The sequence below is a fragment of the Lithobates pipiens genome, unplaced genomic scaffold (assembly GCF_037356315.1).
Source record: "Lithobates pipiens isolate NorthernLeopardFrog02 unplaced genomic scaffold, aLitPip1_a1.2 Scaffold_8, whole genome shotgun sequence".
Classification (NCBI taxonomy): Eukaryota; Metazoa; Chordata; class Amphibia; order Anura; family Ranidae; genus Lithobates; species Lithobates pipiens.
The window spans coordinates 690,677,098-690,694,992 of NW_027507903.1; the positions used below are offsets into that span (position 1 = coordinate 690,677,098).

Sequence of the window (17,895 nt, forward strand, 5' to 3'; positions counted from 1 at the left end):
TCTCCTCCCTATCTGCTGGTCCATATCTCCCTCTGAACTCCCCTCCTCTTCCTCTCTTGTGGGCACCCACGTGACATCACTAGACACGTCATCATCAACGTCACCTTCCCCACCGCTATAAGTAGAGTAGGCAGCAACACCGGGGACCAACCTCCTCCTTGGGCTGATCTGGGTACTGGCGTCAGACTGCTGAGTAGCGCTTGTTGCTACCTCCTCTTCCTGATCCAATACCAAGAGTGGCTGCGCATCAGAAATGTCCTCTTGATATGGATCGGAAAATAATTCCAGTGACTCAAGCGGAAGGTATGTGGTGGTGGTGGTGGTGGTCGTGTTGTTGGTGGTAGTGTCTTTGGGGGTGCACATAGCAGAGAGTGAAGAAGAGGGTGCAGATCGAGAGGATGAGGAGGGTGCAGAAGAGTAAGGCTGAGCGAGCCACTCAACCAAGTCTGGTGCATCCTTTAAAGTAATTGAACGCACCTTCTGCAACTTCCCACTTTGGCTCAAGCCTGTTGCTCCTGCCCTACCCCTACCACCCCTGCGGAAGGGCCTGCCTCTTCCTCTGCATGTCATTTTTTAAATGACCCTGTGACAAAACTCTTAGTCCCTATACCGCTGAAGGACTGCTGCAGTATAGGTGAGCGGTCAGCAGTGGTGCACGTCAACCCTATCTATTGTGGACCTATAGCGGTCCTTACAGAACAGCAGACTGTACCGCACTCAAGCCTATGTACCGTAGCACCCTATACCAAGTTACCAGTCCTTATAAGAACTTTTGTGGACCAAGCAGGTTGTGTATTAGTGTTTAGCAGACTGTACGTCAGTCCCTATACCGCTGAAGGACTGCTGCAGTATAGGGCAGCGGTCAGCAGTGGTGCACGTCAACCCTATCTATTGTGGACCGATAGCGGTCCTTACAGAACAGCAGACTGTACCGCACTCAAGCCTATGTACCGTAGCACCCTATACCAAGTTACCAGTCCTTATAAGAACTTTTGTGGACCAAGCAGGTTGTGTGTTAGTGTTTAGCAGACTGTGCGTCAGTCCCTATACCGCTGAAGGACTGCTGCAGTATAGGGCAGCGGTCAGCAGTAGTGCACGGCAACCCTATGTATTGTGGACCGATAGCGGTCCTTACAGAACAGCAGACTGTAACGCACTCAGGCCTATGTACCGTAGCACCCTATACCAAGTTACCAGTCCTTATAAGAACTTTTGTGGACCAAGCAGGTTGTGTGTTAGTGATTAGCAGACTGTACGTCAGTCCCTATACCAATGAAGGACTGCTGCAGTATAGGGCAGCGGTCAGCAGTAGTGCACGGCAACCCTATGTATTGTGGACCGATAGCGGTCCTTACAGAACAGCAGACTGTAACGCACTCAGGCCTATGTACCGTAGCACCCTATACCAAGTTACCAGTCCTTATAAAAACTTTTGTGGACCAAGCAGGTTGTGTGTTAGTGTTTAGCAGACTGTGCGTCAGTCCCTATACCGCTGAAGGACTGCTGCAGTATAGGGCAGCGGTCAGCAGTGGTGCACGTCAACCCTATCTATTGTGGACCGATAGCGGTCCTTACAGAACAGCAGACTGTACCGCACTCAAGCCTATGTACCGTAGCACCCTATACCAAGTTACCAGTCCTTATAAGAACTTTTGTGGACCAAGCAGGTTGTGTATTAGTGTTTAGCAGACTGTACGTCAGTCCCTATACCGCTGAAGGACTGCTGCAGTATAGGGCAGCGGTCAGCAGTGGTGCACGTCAACCCTATCTATTGTGGACCGATAGCGGTCCTTACAGAACAGCAGACTGTACCGCACTCAAGCCTATGTACCGTAGCACCCTATACCAAGTTACCAGTCCTTATAAGAACTTTTGTGGAACAAGCAGGTTGTGTGTTAGTGATTAGCAGACTGTACGTCAGTCCCTATACCAATGAAGGACTGCTGCAGTATAGGGCAGCGGTCAGCAGTAGTGCACGGCAACCCTATGTATTGTGGACCGATAGCGGTCCTTACAGAACAGCAGACTGTACTGCACTCAGGCCTATGTACCGTAGCACCCTATACCAAGTTACCAGTCCTTATAAGAACTTTTGTGGACCAAGCAGGTTGTGTGTTAGTGTTTAGCAGACTGTGCGTCAGTCCCTATACCGCTGAAGGACTGCTGCAGTATAGGGCAGCGGTCAGCAGTAGTGCACGGCAACCCTATGTATTGTGGACCGATAGCGGTCCTTACAGAACAGCAGACTGTAACGCACTCAGGCCTATGTACCGTAGCACCCTATACCAAGTTACCAGTCCTTATAAGAACTTTTGTGGACCAAGCAGGTTGTGTGTTAGTGATTAGCAGACTGTACGTCAGTCCCTATACCAATGAAGGACTGCTGCAGTATAGGGCAGCGGTCAGCAGTAGTGCACGGCAACCCTATGTATTGTGGACCGATAGCGGTCCTTACAGAACAGCAGACTGTAACGCACTCAGGCCTATGTACCGTAGCACCCTATACCAAGTTACCAGTCCTTATAAAAACTTTTGTGGACCAAGCAGGTTGTGTGTTAGTGTTTAGCAGACTGTGCGTCAGTCCCTATACCGCTGAAGGACTGCTGCAGTATAGGGCAGCGGTCAGCAGTGGTGCACGTCAACCCTATCTATTGTGGACCGATAGCGGTCCTTACAGAACAGCAGACTGTACCGCACTCAAGCCTATGTACCGTAGCACCCTATACCAAGTTACCAGTCCTTATAAGAACTTTTGTGGACCAAGCAGGTTGTGTATTAGTGTTTAGCAGACTGTACGTCAGTCCCTATACCGCTGAAGGACTGCTGCAGTATAGGGCAGCGGTCAGCAGTGGTGCACGTCAACCCTATCTATTGTGGACCGATAGCGGTCCTTACAGAACAGCAGACTGTACCGCACTCAAGCCTATGTACCGTAGCACCCTATACCAAGTTACCAGTCCTTATAAGAACTTTTGTGGAACAAGCAGGTTGTGTGTTAGTGATTAGCAGACTGTACGTCAGTCCCTATACCAATGAAGGACTGCTGCAGTATAGGGCAGCGGTCAGCAGTAGTGCACGGCAACCCTATGTATTGTGGACCGATAGCGGTCCTTACAGAACAGCAGACTGTAACGCACTCAGGCCTATGTACCGTAGCACCCTATACCAAGTTACCAGTCCTTATAAGAACTTTTGTGGACCAAGCAGGTTGTGTGTTAGTGATTAGCAGACTGTACGTCAGTCCCTATACCAATGAAGGACTGCTGCAGTATAGGGCAGCGGTCAGCAGTAGTGCACGGCAACCCTATGTATTGTGGACCGATAGCGGTCCTTACAGAACAGCAGACTGTACTGCACTCAGGCCTATGTACCGTAGCACCCTATACCAAGTTACCAGTCCTTATAAAAACTTTTGTGGACCAAGCAGGTTGTGTGTTAGTGTTTAGCAGACTGTGCGTCAGTCCCTATACCGCTGAAGGACTGCTGCAGTATAGGGCAGCGGTCAGCAGTAGTGCACGGCAACCCTATGTATTGTGGACCGATAGCGGTCCTTACAGAACAGCAGACTGTAACGCACTCAGGCCTATGTACCGTAGCACCCTATACCAAGTTACCAGTCCTTATAAGAACTTTTGTGGACCAAGCAGGTTGTGTGTTAGTGATTAGCAGACTGTACGTCAGTCCCTATACCAATGAAGGACTGCTGCAGTATAGGGCAGCGGTCAGCAGTAGTGCACGGCAACCCTATGTATTGTGGACCGATAGCGGTCCTTACAGAACAGCAGACTGTACCGCACCCAAGCCTATGTACCGTAGCACCCTAGACAGACCAAGTTACCAGTCCTGATAAAGAGCTTTGTGGAACAAGTGAGTTGTGAATGATTAGCAGACTGCAGCAGAAGGGCAGCAGTCAAGTATAATATTCTTTCTATATTTGGAAGAAAGAATATTATACGTGTACAAGCCTATTACCGTACCACTGATACCAGTCCTGAAAAGAACCTTTGTGGAACTAATAGTAACAGCAAGTCTTTAAAATTATCCTCACTGCCTGACACACTGCTTCCTGCCTGTCCCTATACAAATTGGCAAAAAAGAGTAGGCTGGAACGATTAGCTGGAACAGCTCTTTTGTGGACCTGATAGTAACAGCTAATGATGATGATGATGATGATGATGAAGAAAGACTAATCTGGCTGAGCTGTCCCTAAAATAGCAGCATACAGCGCTCTGTCCCTTTATCTAAACTGACAAAAGAAACTCAGGCTGCTGACCTAACACCTATACCAGTCCTGAAAAGAACTTTTGTGTACCAAATAGCTAGCGTTTTCTCTGTCCCTACTCCACACAGGATCCTTTCCCTACAGTGACAGAAGAAAGAATGTAAAATGGCCACCGGATCGGGTGTATTTATAGGTTAGGGGGAATGTCCAAGTGTCCATGAGCTGTCATGTCTCAATTGGTTGTCCTGTAACACATGATAAACGTGTCACGAAAGGTTAAAGTTCTTGTATACATTAAACACGTAAGTCCGCCGGGGCGAACGACGGAAAAAGGCGTTCGAACCCGCGGACGGCGAAAGTCGGAAATTCGCCGCGAAACGACCGCCGGGCGAACCGTTCGGCCATCACTAATGGCCAGTGACCTTGTGGTGATGATCAGAGAAGATTCTGGGAGAACATGTCTCCTGAGCAAGCTTTGGAGAATTATTTCTTTGTGGGTTTCCATAGAAATGTCAGGACAACCCTCAGATTTCTCCTCCAGAGTCCACCTCAGTTCATCAAACCCATCAACTATGGTGAGAAGTTTTCTCTGACTTCCAGGATCCTTCAGAATAGACACCAGGTCATCTGAACTCAGTCTGCAGGTTCTGGATAAAAGTCCCACAAGACTTATGTTTTCAGGGATGGTGTTGATTTCTCTACAGCTCAGATAAAACACAAAATCAAACTTGTCTCGGTAGAGATCCCCAGAGGCCCAGTCCAGCATGATCTTCCTGGAGGTCATTGTTTTTCCAATCCCAGCAGGTCCTTGTAACACCACAATCTTAGGGATGAACTCATATTTATCAGGGTCAAAGAGGGCCTGGATTGTGGTTGGGGGTCTTTTCTCCATGATCTGTAGATGTCTTCTGCCGGTACTCCTTATTTCTTCTTCTTTTCCCTCTTTATTCTGGGGTCCAATTATCATCAATAAATTGGTGAATCTTTCCTTTAGATGAACACGGGAATTATATTCTGGAATCCTCTGGAACTTCTCTTTCATAGACTCGTTGTGTTCCTTACTGATTTCTTTATGAGAGAGAAGAGAATATTTTATTCCTCATACACACAAAATAATATTTATAAGACAGAGTTGGAAATATTGTATTATAACCATAAATCCAAATAATGGAACCCTAAAAGGAGATATCCCATGAAATACAGGAGGACTGTGGTAGCATCCAAACTATGGACACACCATCAAGACCAGAGGCATAAATAGAACCAACAGGGCTCCAGTGCAAGAAACCATGAAGAGCCAATATGACTGCTGTTGCCCTTTCCACCAGTCCCAGGCCCTTTTCTCCAAGAGTGGGGCTCTTCCCTCTGAGGCAGGGGCTCTTTCTCTAGCCTTTTCCACTTGTTCCTGTCATAGGCCCATTATAAGCCCTGGTTCAGACTGCTGAGACTCATCATGTGACTTGCAACATGAAGTTGCTGGACACGTCAAAACACATTAATTTCAATGGGTTCTGTCCTAATCAAGGTGACTCAAGTCGCAGCAACAAAGAAAAAGGATCCTGCAATACCTTTCTGTGACTTTGGTGTGATTTGAGTGCCATAGACCACAATGTTAAATCACAAAATCGCAATCAAGTCACAGGGAAATTGCAAGCAAGTTGCAAATCTTTGGGATCACAGCAGTGTGAACTAAGCCCATGTTCTGAAGTGGGCCCCTTTCCTGCCATGTTGGGCCCCCCTACAGGCCTGGTCCCCAGTGCAATCTTTGTGACCCTGGTAGTACCACCACTGATCCAGACTACAACAGAACAAAATGTTCATCCAGAAAAGATTTCATATGAAACATGGATGTCCTACTAACCTGATAATCTGTTGTCATGTGTCGTCTTCTTCAGTTTGGCTGGAAATAAGATTAGGGAAGTGATTAGTCCTGACAAACCTCTGAAATGTATAAAATAATAACTAAGAGAATTATTAGTGTAGCAGATCCTCCCAGACACCATCATCCCACCAACCCTCTGTAGATTGGAGTCTCTCCTCCTCCAGGTGATGGGGATAGTCTTTGTCTGTCTGGTAACATCTCAGCACATAGCAGTGACATGTGACCATGGTGGGGACCAGAAATGCCCCCAATTCTCTATGCAGGGATTACAGGCACACACCTAGAATCTGGAGCCTTGACTCTACTTTCTAATGGAGGTTCAGGTGGATGCATGGGGCATAAGGCTCAGAACCCCGAGCAACAGTCATGAGGGTCTCCTAGGAATACAGCTATAAATATGGAGGTTCTGTATAATAGACAAGTGGCTGTGATTGGATTGCTCTACTTGGCATGCTGAGTGATGTCATTGTGTTATGGTGACTGACTGCCGGTGTTCTGGCATATAGCGTCCGTCCATCGGATAGTGCCCGTATGGAGCAGGAGGAGATTTGGAAAATCTCCGAAGATGAATGGTGCCTGAGTCGAGGTGCTAGCCCCACCATCCAAGTGGACATAGGGCAGCAAATTTTAGAGGGCCTCTCGTGGGCTCGCTTCGCTCGCCATGCTTCGGGCTCGGTCTCGCTGCGCTCGGCTATTTTTATTATAACTCTATGTCCACTTGGATGGTGGAGCTAGGACCTGGACTCATGACGCCGGCGCCGTTCATCTTCAGCTATTTTCGAAATAGGTGTGTCCTGTGTACTGCGCATGCACAGTACACAGCAGACACTATCCGATGGGGGACACTATGTGATAGGAGAAGTGTTACTCTGCTTCCCTTTTACATGTTATTTTCTTCTGTAAACTCCCTCAGTAAAGATTGTTTAACCCCTGAGTGTTAAATGTGAAGTACTTGTGCGCTGCTATGGACCTCACAGCCAACCAAAAGGAATATGCAAAGGTGCAGCGCTAATTAATGATAAATACAAAAGATTTTAGTGAAAAAAAATGGTAAAAATCAGTGACAAATGTGTATAAATTAAACAGCGTGATCACTGAATAATACAAAACAGCACATTAATAAAATCACATGCTGTTATGTGAACAAAATCCATAAAGTGCAATTAATGCTCCACACAGGGCCGCTTATAGGCCAGTACAATTGGCCCTGTTGTACCAGGCCCAGCCAGCAATGGGGGCCTGGGCAAGCTGAACAGATATATAATGTAATAGAAAAAATCCTCCAGCCATGGCCGATGAGAGTCCATCCAAATCAACTACCAAACCCCTGCCCCCCCACCCCCTGGTTATTTTTCACGTTTTTGTTTTTTGTGCAGATAGCTATCTGCAGACTAGGTGGTGGCAGGGGAGGGACTATTTCCACTATTTCGGGCGATGAAGACTGCCTCTTCCATGCCAGCTCCTCATGTTGGCTCTGTCTCAAGTCCCAGCCAGCGCGTCCTCTATAGTGCTGTCCCCCTGGCATCGCGGAGTGATTCCTCACTGGCATCATCGACATCGCATCTGACTGGAATCATTTGTGGACATTTCAGTCCAGGCAGCAGCAGGATCAGGGAAGAAGTGCCTCGTGGGGCCTGGCTAAAAATTACACAGGTGTGTGCTTGCTTAGGGGGTTAGGAAGGAATTCAAATCTACTACTACTGCAGCAGCATCTATACATTATGGTATTGGCGGCATGAATGCCATATTGTGCTGCAGACAGTGCCACCCATGATGCTAATACCATAACCTATGTGCTGTCTGCAGAGACAGTGCCATCCATGCTGCCAATGGCATTATGCAGGTAGCACATGCGTTATGGCATTAGCATCATGGCACTGTCTGCAGCACATTACTACATTGGTGGCATGGCATGGGTGGCACTGTCTGCAGCACAATATGGCATTGGCAGCATGGGTGCCACTGTCTGCCTGCAGAGACAGTTCCATCCGTGCCGCCAATGCTGTAATGTGCTATAGACAGTGCCACCCATGCCACTGATAACATAATATGCTTCAGACAGTGCCGCCAATGCTGTAATGTGCTGCAGACAGTGCCAGCTGTACCGCCAATGCCGTAATGTGCTACAGACAGTGCCACCCATGCCTATCACTTGTAACAAACTTGCACTTTGTTTCAAGGTGGGGTTTGGGGAGGGGCCATGGGTGGGCCTGAAGGAGGGACCAGAGGCAGGACCAGGGGTGGAGCTGAGGGGGACCCCATCAGGTAGGCTGTATGGGGCCCCATCATTTTTATCAGCGGCCCTGCCTCCACACAAATAATAATATAAAACAGTGGCTTCATCAATTCCCAAACTAATACATGAAAGAAAAGTCCATAAAGTGCAAATGCTACAAACAGGTTGGCGGTGAAAAGATCCCAGATCCAAGGTGAATCCCACCAAAGTGAGTATCAAAGCCTTTTAGCAGCTGCAGATGACTACCATAAAGATAGTCTCACCAAGCATTAGGGAAAAGATTCAGGTCTCTCCGCAACCTATAACGCCTTCCACAGCTGAGGAAATAACTATGGTAGCAAGAAAAAGTTAATGACCCCTTAGGAGTTTTTTCAGGATTTCTACATAAATAGATCCAGCCAGGCTGCATGATCTATCTTGGGAAACAGTATTGGTACATCAAGCCTACATGCTATGTGAAATACCCCTGTAGGGGTTATTGGCGCTGGATCCATTTAAGTAGAAATTGCTGTCATGGTACGTTGGTACCATGGAAGGCCACTAGGAGGCACATCTGTGCCCCCTGCTCACCCATGGAGCCGAGTTGAGTACCTGGCAGTCACGATCACCGCTGGGCTCTCGCAATCGCTTGGGGCAAACCGAGAACCGGGATCTGTGTGTGTAAACACACAGTTTCCGGTTCTCTGAGGGGAGAACAGACAGATCTGTTAATACAGAGTATGAACAGATAATCTGTCATCTCCCCTACACAGTCCCCTCCACCTACAGTTAGAACACATACTAGGACACACTTAACCCCTTCACTGCAAGTGACATTTTTACAGTAATCAATGCAATTTTATTGCACTAATCGCTGTAAAATTGCCAATGGTCCCAAAAATGTGTTAAAATTGTCTGACGTGTCCGCCATATTGTTGCAGTCCCGATAAAAATAACTAATTAAACAAAGGCCCCAACGGGTCTATACAGATCCTTTATGGCATTTCACATTCCACTCACCTCTCTTCTCTTTATAGCATGAACCCAGGGATGTGGTATATGGATCAGTAATCAGGGATAAATATACACTATGCTCTATTAGGTCTGCTCCTCTCCTCCATTCACAGGCTATACAAGACAAATAAGAACTCCATAGTGTAGTCATTTCACAGAAGAAATGGTTTTATTAAAATACCTTATATCTAGGTTAAAAGCAAGCAGTGTCATTACAATCCCTACTTCCTGTCTCAGCCGTGATATCACAGACATCACTGGTCACATGACTTTTTCAAGGATAGGGAGACAGTTGACAGACGTTGGGCTTTTAAAGCTCATAGGTTACTATGAAAACTTATAAATAGTATCCCAGGAATCACATGCCCTCACAGCCATTGGTGGAATTACAAAAAACTGCCCCCAGTGGTCAAAGACGAACATTACATCTCACAGATTTGTTTAAAAAACAGTGCAAAATATTAGGGTGAACTGAAAGTCTTATTATAAGACATTTATTTATTAAAAAAAGTCACTAAAATAAAAAACAATGAAAAGCCAAAAAAGGAAACATTTTTGGAAATACTATCCCGTAACGTTAGATATAAATAGAATGATGGGTTATTTTAAGGCTGCATTATACCATTATGGTGGAAGGGCGCTTATTAGCACAAGAGTATAGTGGAATATCCACTTCAATTTCATTAAAGAACTCAAGTTCTTTAATGAAAAGGGTCTTAATCTGTTTCCTTATTCCACATAAAAGACTTTTCACCAAAACATCTAATATGATGAATTGGGAAAGGGAGCTGGGCTCTACCTTCACTTCTAAAGAATGACAATGTGCTATCCAGTCAGGTTTTTGCTATTTCCATTGTAACAACCACTGGGAAATAATGCAAAAAATTATTCACAGAAGATATTTAACCCCTGTGAGGCTGTCCCAAATCTTCCCTCTAGAACCCAATACCTGTTGGAGACAATGTGGTACAATAGTCTGTATAACACACATTCTATGGGACTGCGAGACTGTGTGCAGTTTCTGGAATGAGGTTTTTAAATAGATTTCCAAAGCAACTGGTTTTTTCATTAGACCCACCCCTCACCTTGCCCTATTCAAACTCTTTACTCAAATACCAACACAACTTTAGAAGTATAATAATACATATTCTTATAGCTGCACGTCTGACTATAACTGCAAGATGGAAATCTACTATGACATCTAATATCAATGAAATAGCATTCTTATTGATCCCCTCCAGTACCATGAATTTTAATTGAGAAATCAAATGTCTTTTCTCCAAAAAATGTCTCACTAAAGGCAACTGTACCAATTTATCTCTGATTGAATATTTATGCCTTGCTATCCTATCTTTAACTTTCTGAATGGTCTCTCAAATGCAAAGGAACCCACATGGACATTTTATTACATACATGACATATGGCAATTGACAAGTGTAATAACCTTTGATTTGACCATCATACCCTTTATGTGGATGGGATATAAACTTGCCTTTTATCATGGAGTTACACTGTATACACGTTAGACATGGGCTAACAATAGGCTAGGAGGGGTATATTGGTCAGATCTGACCAATCGATCCCTTAACATTCAACCTATTCTATAGGAGGATAAGGGGGAGCTTGCAATTCACTAATATTCAGATAATTCTCTCTTAATGAACCCCAATGCTTCTTAACCACTTCCCACCCGGCCAATGCATATATATGGCCGGGTGGGAGCCATCTACTCCTGATAGGACGTTTAGGAACGTCCTTCAGGAGTAGCGGGATCGCGCCCGTGCAGCGGCGCGATCCCGATGTGCTCGTGTCACCCGGACACGGCACATCTTAGATCGGCAGGAGGGCTCTGTGATTGGCCCTCCTGATCACATGACGGCCATGTCCAATCACGGCCGTCATGTGATGTAAACAAACAGCCGGTTGCTAGGCAATCGGCTCTCCTCTCCTCACACGGAAGTCACCGCTGAGGAGAGGAGAGCAGAACGCTGCAGCCGGCTGATGATCAGTGAGTATGGGCTGCTTTTTACAGCTTTTTACTCACTGATCATCAGTGTAGTGTAAACACACAACACACCACACAGTACAAACACAGTCCCCACATATGTCCCCAAAACACACATGTCCCCAAAACATACATGTCCCCAAATAATAAAAACACATGTCCCTAATAATAAAAACATGTCCCCCACATATGTCCCACTAAAATCACATGTCCCAATGATTATCTGCACACATATGTACGTGACACCAGCACCGTGATATAGAGCACTGACACTAGCACTGAGATAGAGAGCACTGACACCAGCACCGAGATAGAGTGCACTGACACCCGCACCAAAATAGAGAGAACTGAGACCACACCAGCACCGAGATCGAGAGAACTGACACCACACCAGCACCGAGATAGAGAGAGGGCACTGACACCAGCACCAAGATAGAGAGCACTGACAGCAGCACTGATACCAGCAACTTGATGCTGGGCCCCAAACATATGACACTGCTCAACGTCTTCAAACAGGTGGGTATGAGCATATAGTACGGTGTGCTTTTTTTGTACAAGGAAGTGAGCCAAATGTAGAAAAAAGGTCTGTGTGCTCAATTAAATAAATAGTTTATAGAGATATACATGGTCTACCGGTCACATGTGTTGAATTCCTCCGAGATCCATGCCTCATTCATTTTTAGAAATGTGAGGTAGTGAACACTGTTGTGAGCTAGGCGAGTGCGCTTATCGAACATGATCCCCCTGCTGCGCTAAACGTCCTTTCGGACAGGACACTGGACGAGGGGCAAGCCAACAGTTCGATTGCAAATTGGGCAAGCTCTGGCCAGAGGTCAAGCCTGCCCACCCAGTAGTCCAGGGGTTCATCACTCCTCAGAGCGTCCACATCAGGCATTAACCCGATGTAGTCGGACACCTGACGGTCTAGGCGTTCCCTGAAGCTGGATCCGGATGAGACCTGTCGATGGGTCGGCTGAAAGAATTACCTCATATTAGAAGTCTTGCAGGCGCTGTTGGATTGGTACCCACAACTTTTTCTCTGGGAGTGGGAATTCCTCCTCTGCCAGTGCACGCAAAAGCAGAATGCAGCATTTCTCGAAGCAAGGCCTGGTAGTGCTCCATTCTGACAGCCCTCTGCGATGGTGGTAAGTACCACCCAGTACTGGTCCTTGACCCTCATGCTTTTTATATGGGGGTCCCTGTTAAAATACTGGAGCATGAAGGCCCCCATTTGCACTAAACTGGAAGCGGTGTGGTGGCCTGGCTCCTGCTCATCATCCAGGATAATGTCGTCCTCCTCATTCTCTCCCCATCCACGCACAACAACAAGGATCCCAGAAATGTTTAAAGCATGCTCTTCTTGCTCCTCCTCATCTGCCCCGGCACCATCCTCCTCTGACTCCTCTTCAGACTCTTGTTGTTGACTTGTCTCAGATAGAGTAGCCCCCCAGGAATTCATCCAGCATTGCGACTTCCTCATCTTCCTGCTCCTGCTCCTCCACGGCTTGATTAATGCCACAATGGAATGCATGCTCCATAAATAAGGCATAAGGTACCATGTCACTGATGGCGCCATGGCTGCGACTGACCAGTTTGGTAATCTCATAAAATGGGCGTAGAAGTCTGCATGCATCGTGCATGAGCAGACACTGGCTGGTGAAAAAAAAGGCTTCCCAGAACCTGTTCTGCTGCAGAGTTCATACAGGTAGACGTTAACTGCACGTTTCTGCTGGAGCAGCCTATCAAGCATATAGAAGGTTGAGTTATATCTTGTCAGGCAATCGCAAATAAGACGTCTGACCGGCAGATTGTGTCGCCGCTGAATGTCAGCAAGGCGAGCCATGGCCGTGTAAGATCTTCTGAAATGGGCCGAGATTTTCCTTGCCTGCCACAAGATGTCCTGGACCCCAGGGTATTTGACAACGAATCGCTGCACGACCAAGTTTAAGACGTGTGCCATGCATGGCACGTGTATCATTTTGCCCTGTTTCAATGCGCTATTGGCAGTGTTGTCACACACCACTTTACCAACTGTCAAATTGAGCGGTGTTAGCCACTGATCTGCCTGTGAACGCAAAGCTGAGTGCAGGGCCAGTGTGGCTCTTGGCTTCCAGGCACAACAGACGCAGCACAGCATGGCAACGTCTCACCTGGCATGTCGAATAGGTTCTGGGGAGCTTGGGCGGTGCAGCTGAAGAGACACTAGCAGCGGAAAAGGAGGAGTCAGCCGAGGAGGATGGAGTAGGAGGAGGAGGAGAAGAAGAAGAGCCAGGCCTGCATGCAATCCGTGGCGGTAAAACCAAATCTACATGGGTGCCATGGGTTACATGCTTGACGGCCGTCAGAAGGTTCACTCAGTGGGCAGTAAAAGTGATATACCTTCCCTGCCCGTGTTTGCTAGACCACATGTCTGTGGTCAGATGTATCTTGGCACCGACACTGTGTGCCAGAGATACATTCACTGGCCGCTGAACATGGCCATATAGCTCTGGGATGCCCTTCTCTGAGAAATACTTCCTTCCTGGGACCTTCCACTGTGGTGTTCCAATGGCCACAAATTTTTGAAAGGCCTCCGAGTCCATCAGTTTATATGGCAGTAGTTGTTGGGCTATCAGTTCTGACAAGCCAGCTGTCAACCGTTGGGCAAGAGGGTTATCCGGTGTCATCATTTTTTTACGCTCGAACATTTGGCCCATGGAAGCCTGCCTTTTTGCAGAAAAGCGTGAGGATGGCGTGATAGAAGGTAGAGTGGAGGACAATTGTGAGGAGAGAGTAGAAGGAGAAGTAGAAGACGAGGCTGGACGGTGAGAGCCTGGAGTGTGGCTTTGTGTGTTCCGTTACTCCCACTCGGCTCGGTGATGGCTGCTCATGTGCCTTCTTAAGGCGGTCATCCCTAGGTGAGTGTTGGGCTTACCGCGACTTATGCATTGACTGCAAAGATTGCAGATGGCAACACTATTGTCAGCAGCGGACACGTTAAAAAAGCCCACACTGCATAGCCTTGTGCCGGCGTCCTGGGAGTGCCAGATGTGTGCCTCGCTCCTGATACATTAGCAGTCTGCTTTGTCCCTCCTGTGCAATCTAAGTTCTTCCTGCTTCTCCTCCCTATCTGCTGGTCCATATCTCCCTCTGAGCTCCCCTCCTCTTCCTCTCTTGTGGGCACCCACGTGACATCACTAGACACGTCTTCATCGACATCACCTTCCCCACCGCTATAATTAGAGATCTCAGAGTAGGCAGCAACAGCGGGGATCAACCTCCTCCTTGGGCTGATCTGGGTACTGTCGTCAGACTCCTGAGTGGCGGTTGTTGCTACCTCCTCTTCCTGATCCAATGCCAAGAGTGGCTGCGCTTCGGAAATGTCTTGCTATGGATCGGAAAATAATTCCTGTGACTCAAGCGGAAGGTATGTGGTGGTGGTGTTGTTGGTGGTAGTGTCTTTGGGGGGGCACACAGCAGAGAGTGAAGAAGAGGATGCAGATCGAGAGGATGAGGAGGGTGCAGAAGAGTAAGGCTGAGTGATCCACTCAACCAAGTGTGGTGCGTCCTTTGATGTAATCGCACACACCTTCTGCAATTTGCCACTTTGGCTCAAGCCTGTTGCTCCTGCCCTACCACTACCACCCCTGCGGAAGGGCCTGCCTCTTCCTCTGCCTGTCATTTTTTAAATGACCCTGTGACAAAAGTCTCTAGAGAAGTGCAGTGTGTATGTGGAAGAAGGTATATAACACCCCGCTTCAATCTGTCGTTTTTGAGGGCCACTGGTCTATCACACCAGTTATAATACTTTTTTTTATTGCGTTTGTCACTCTTTGTAGTATCGCTGCAGAACCGCTCAGCAGTCACAATGCTGCACAGCGGAAATGCACTATACTATGCTTTCTATATGTGCAAGTATTTTATACGTGTATTACACACCTATATACTGCACAGCAAATAGTACACCTATACCAGTCCTTAAAAGGACCTTTGTGGACCTAGTAGCTAGTGATTTGCAGACTGTCCCTCAGTCCCTACACTGATAAAAGACTGCTGCAGAATAGGGCAGCAGTCAGCAGCAGTGCATCAGAACCCTATATTTCTTGATCATACATCACGGGACACAGGAGCTTCATTACATAGTGGGTTATATAGGCACCTCTGGTGATTGGACACTAGTTAACCCCAATTAAGGAGAATTCCTCCCCTATATAACCCCTCCCATATGGGAGGCACCTCTGTTTTTTCGCCAGTGTCTATGGTGGTTGGTCACGTAAAACATGTGCTATGAAGAAAGCTCTGTGCAGGTCCCTGCGGGGGCCTAAGGGCTACAACAAACCAGATCCATATCTCGGGCCAATATTTGACTTCCAAGATGATATGGTACCCGGGCCTCGTCAGCCGAAGAAATGAGGTTTGGCCTGTAAGTCCTCTCCTATTGGAAGACTGGGCTCTGGGAAAACCAGACTTGGTGTACTGTTTACACAGAGCGCACAAAAGTTTCTGGCAGAGTCTTTTACATTATCCAGGTAGGAGGCTGTTTCGAGAAAGAGCCCCAGATAAACCTGAAGGTTGGCCAACACTGCCCGTCGTGATAGGTGAAGGCTGGAATTTGTCTGTTTCAGCAATACCTGCGGCGAGGACAGGTAAGGGAAGTTAATCCTATAGATATAATTATATATATATATATATATATATATATATATATATATATATATATATAATTATATGATGGATTTCTTCATTTTGAGTAGTTGTATGTCTTACCTGGTTTCCACCACTAGAGGGAGTAAGAGCAGCCTGATGCATACTTACATGCCTTTCAGTACACACGCTCAGTGAAGCCTGGTTCTCCAGCTGTCTCACGTCTCCTCTGCAGTCCCTGCTACAATAGAGGTAATACATGGGTCCCACGTAGTCTGGGGGTCCCACGCAGCTCAGATGGAGTTTTTCCTTTCCCCCTGGATTCCGCGGTCCTCGTGCACGCGCGCCAGGTGCGCTCCCGGCCTAATGGAGGAGGGGGGAGTGTGGTTGTAAGCTGTGCACGTCAGTGTGCACGGCGCTGTACTGCGCAGGCGCCAGGCAGCAGTTTTAAAAAGCCCAGAGAGTCAGGGGGCTGTAAGTGGAGACACAGGAGCTGTATGCAGTAAGCATCCCAGGGGATTGGATCCAGGCAAACCTTAGACACCTACTCAGCATCAGGTTGTGCAGTTTAAGCATATATATTTATTGTGAGACTTTAAGCACAACAGTGATTGCACTTGTACTAGTACCTCTGCTTTGTAGCTTAGGACTTTGTCTCCTCATAAGAGAGTCTCAGGGGTAGGTAACAAGAGCACTGGTAAATCACCGCCTAGGTCCAGGGGTTCTAAAAGTGCCTGTAAGTTACCACCCCCCTGCAAGACTGGAGCCAGGCTCTCAGGATGAGTCAGTGCCCCTGTCAGGTTTTGCAGCCTCTCCTAATGTCCCAGCCCCGGTATATGTCACTGAGGACTCCCTTAGGGTTACATTGGAAGGTTTTGAAGGGAGAATAATTAATTTTATTTCTGCTTCCCTGAAAGATAGCAGGAAAAGGGATAGATCCCCTCCCTCTGCTGAGATTCCTCTCCCAGGTGATTCTTCTGACAATGAGGAGATATCCCTATCTTGGGACAGGGATCTTGAGAAGTCAGAGGAATCAGAGGAAGAGGAGAGTCCCCTCCTCCCAGGCGCTCAGAAAACAGGTGCAGTATTATACTGAATTGGTGCGTACCACATTCAGAATGCCTGCTGCTGAAGTCGCTACGTCATCTGTTTCTTCCCTGGGAGTCAGGAAAGCCCCACAGACTGCCTATTCCTTCCCAATGCATCCCTTAATGGATAAATTGTTGTATGAGGATTGGAGACATCCCGATAAACTGTTTGCTCCTTCTAAAAGGTTTTCTATGCATTATTCTCTGGAGGAAAGTTTCACCAAGAAGTGGGGGGTCCCATCTGTTGATGCGGCTGTTTCTTGCGTGAATAAAAACCTGACTTGTCCTTTGGATAATGCTCAGGTATTTAAAGATCCAACTTATAAGAAGCTGGAAACCTTATTAAAAGCCTCCTTTTCCATGACTGGCGCTGTGGTGCAACCTACAGTCGCAGCCGTGGGGTTGTGTCAGTTCCTCAAGGAACAGGTTAAGCAGATGTTTGGCCTCCTTCCCAGTGAGGAAGTGGAGAATTATGCAGAAATACCTCATATTCTGTGTTTCATGGTTGATGCGATTTTGGATTCTTTCCAAGCATCACGTTTTTCTCTCATGTTGGTACACATGCGAAGGGCCCTGTGGCTAAAGAATTGGGCAGCTAAGCTGTCATGCAAGAAGCATTTGATTGGGTTCCCGTTTAAAGGGGAACATTTGTTTGGAGAAGAATTCGACAAATTCGTCCAAAAAATTTCAGGGGGTAAATCTACTCTCCTTCCAGTCAAAAGGAGCAAATGTCCTTCATTTAGGTGTGCTCTCTCTCCCGGAGCATCAAGCTCTAAGCAGTGGCGACGGCCTTCTCAACCCTCCTTTACAGGAAAGGCTCAGGGCTGGGCCCAGGGGCAGAAAAAG

The 17,895-nt window shown here is 47.2% G+C and overlaps 1 protein-coding gene across 1 annotated transcript in view; it reads right to left on the reverse strand.

Annotated features, from left to right (window-relative positions):
- Positions 1-4,622: 4,622 nt before the first annotated feature.
- LOC143962550 (NACHT, LRR and PYD domains-containing protein 3-like) overlaps positions 4,623-17,895 on the reverse strand; it is a gene marked incomplete at its 3' end in the record, with an annotated part of 112,107 nt that continues 98,834 nt past the window's right edge. The window contains exons 4-5 of the mRNA XM_077471817.1: positions 6,084-6,122; positions 4,623-5,290 (exon numbers count right to left, since the gene is read on the reverse strand). Coding sequence (XP_077327943.1) covers positions 4,623-5,290; positions 6,084-6,122 — 707 coding nt within the window. The remainder of the gene's footprint in view (positions 5,291-6,083; positions 6,123-17,895) is intronic.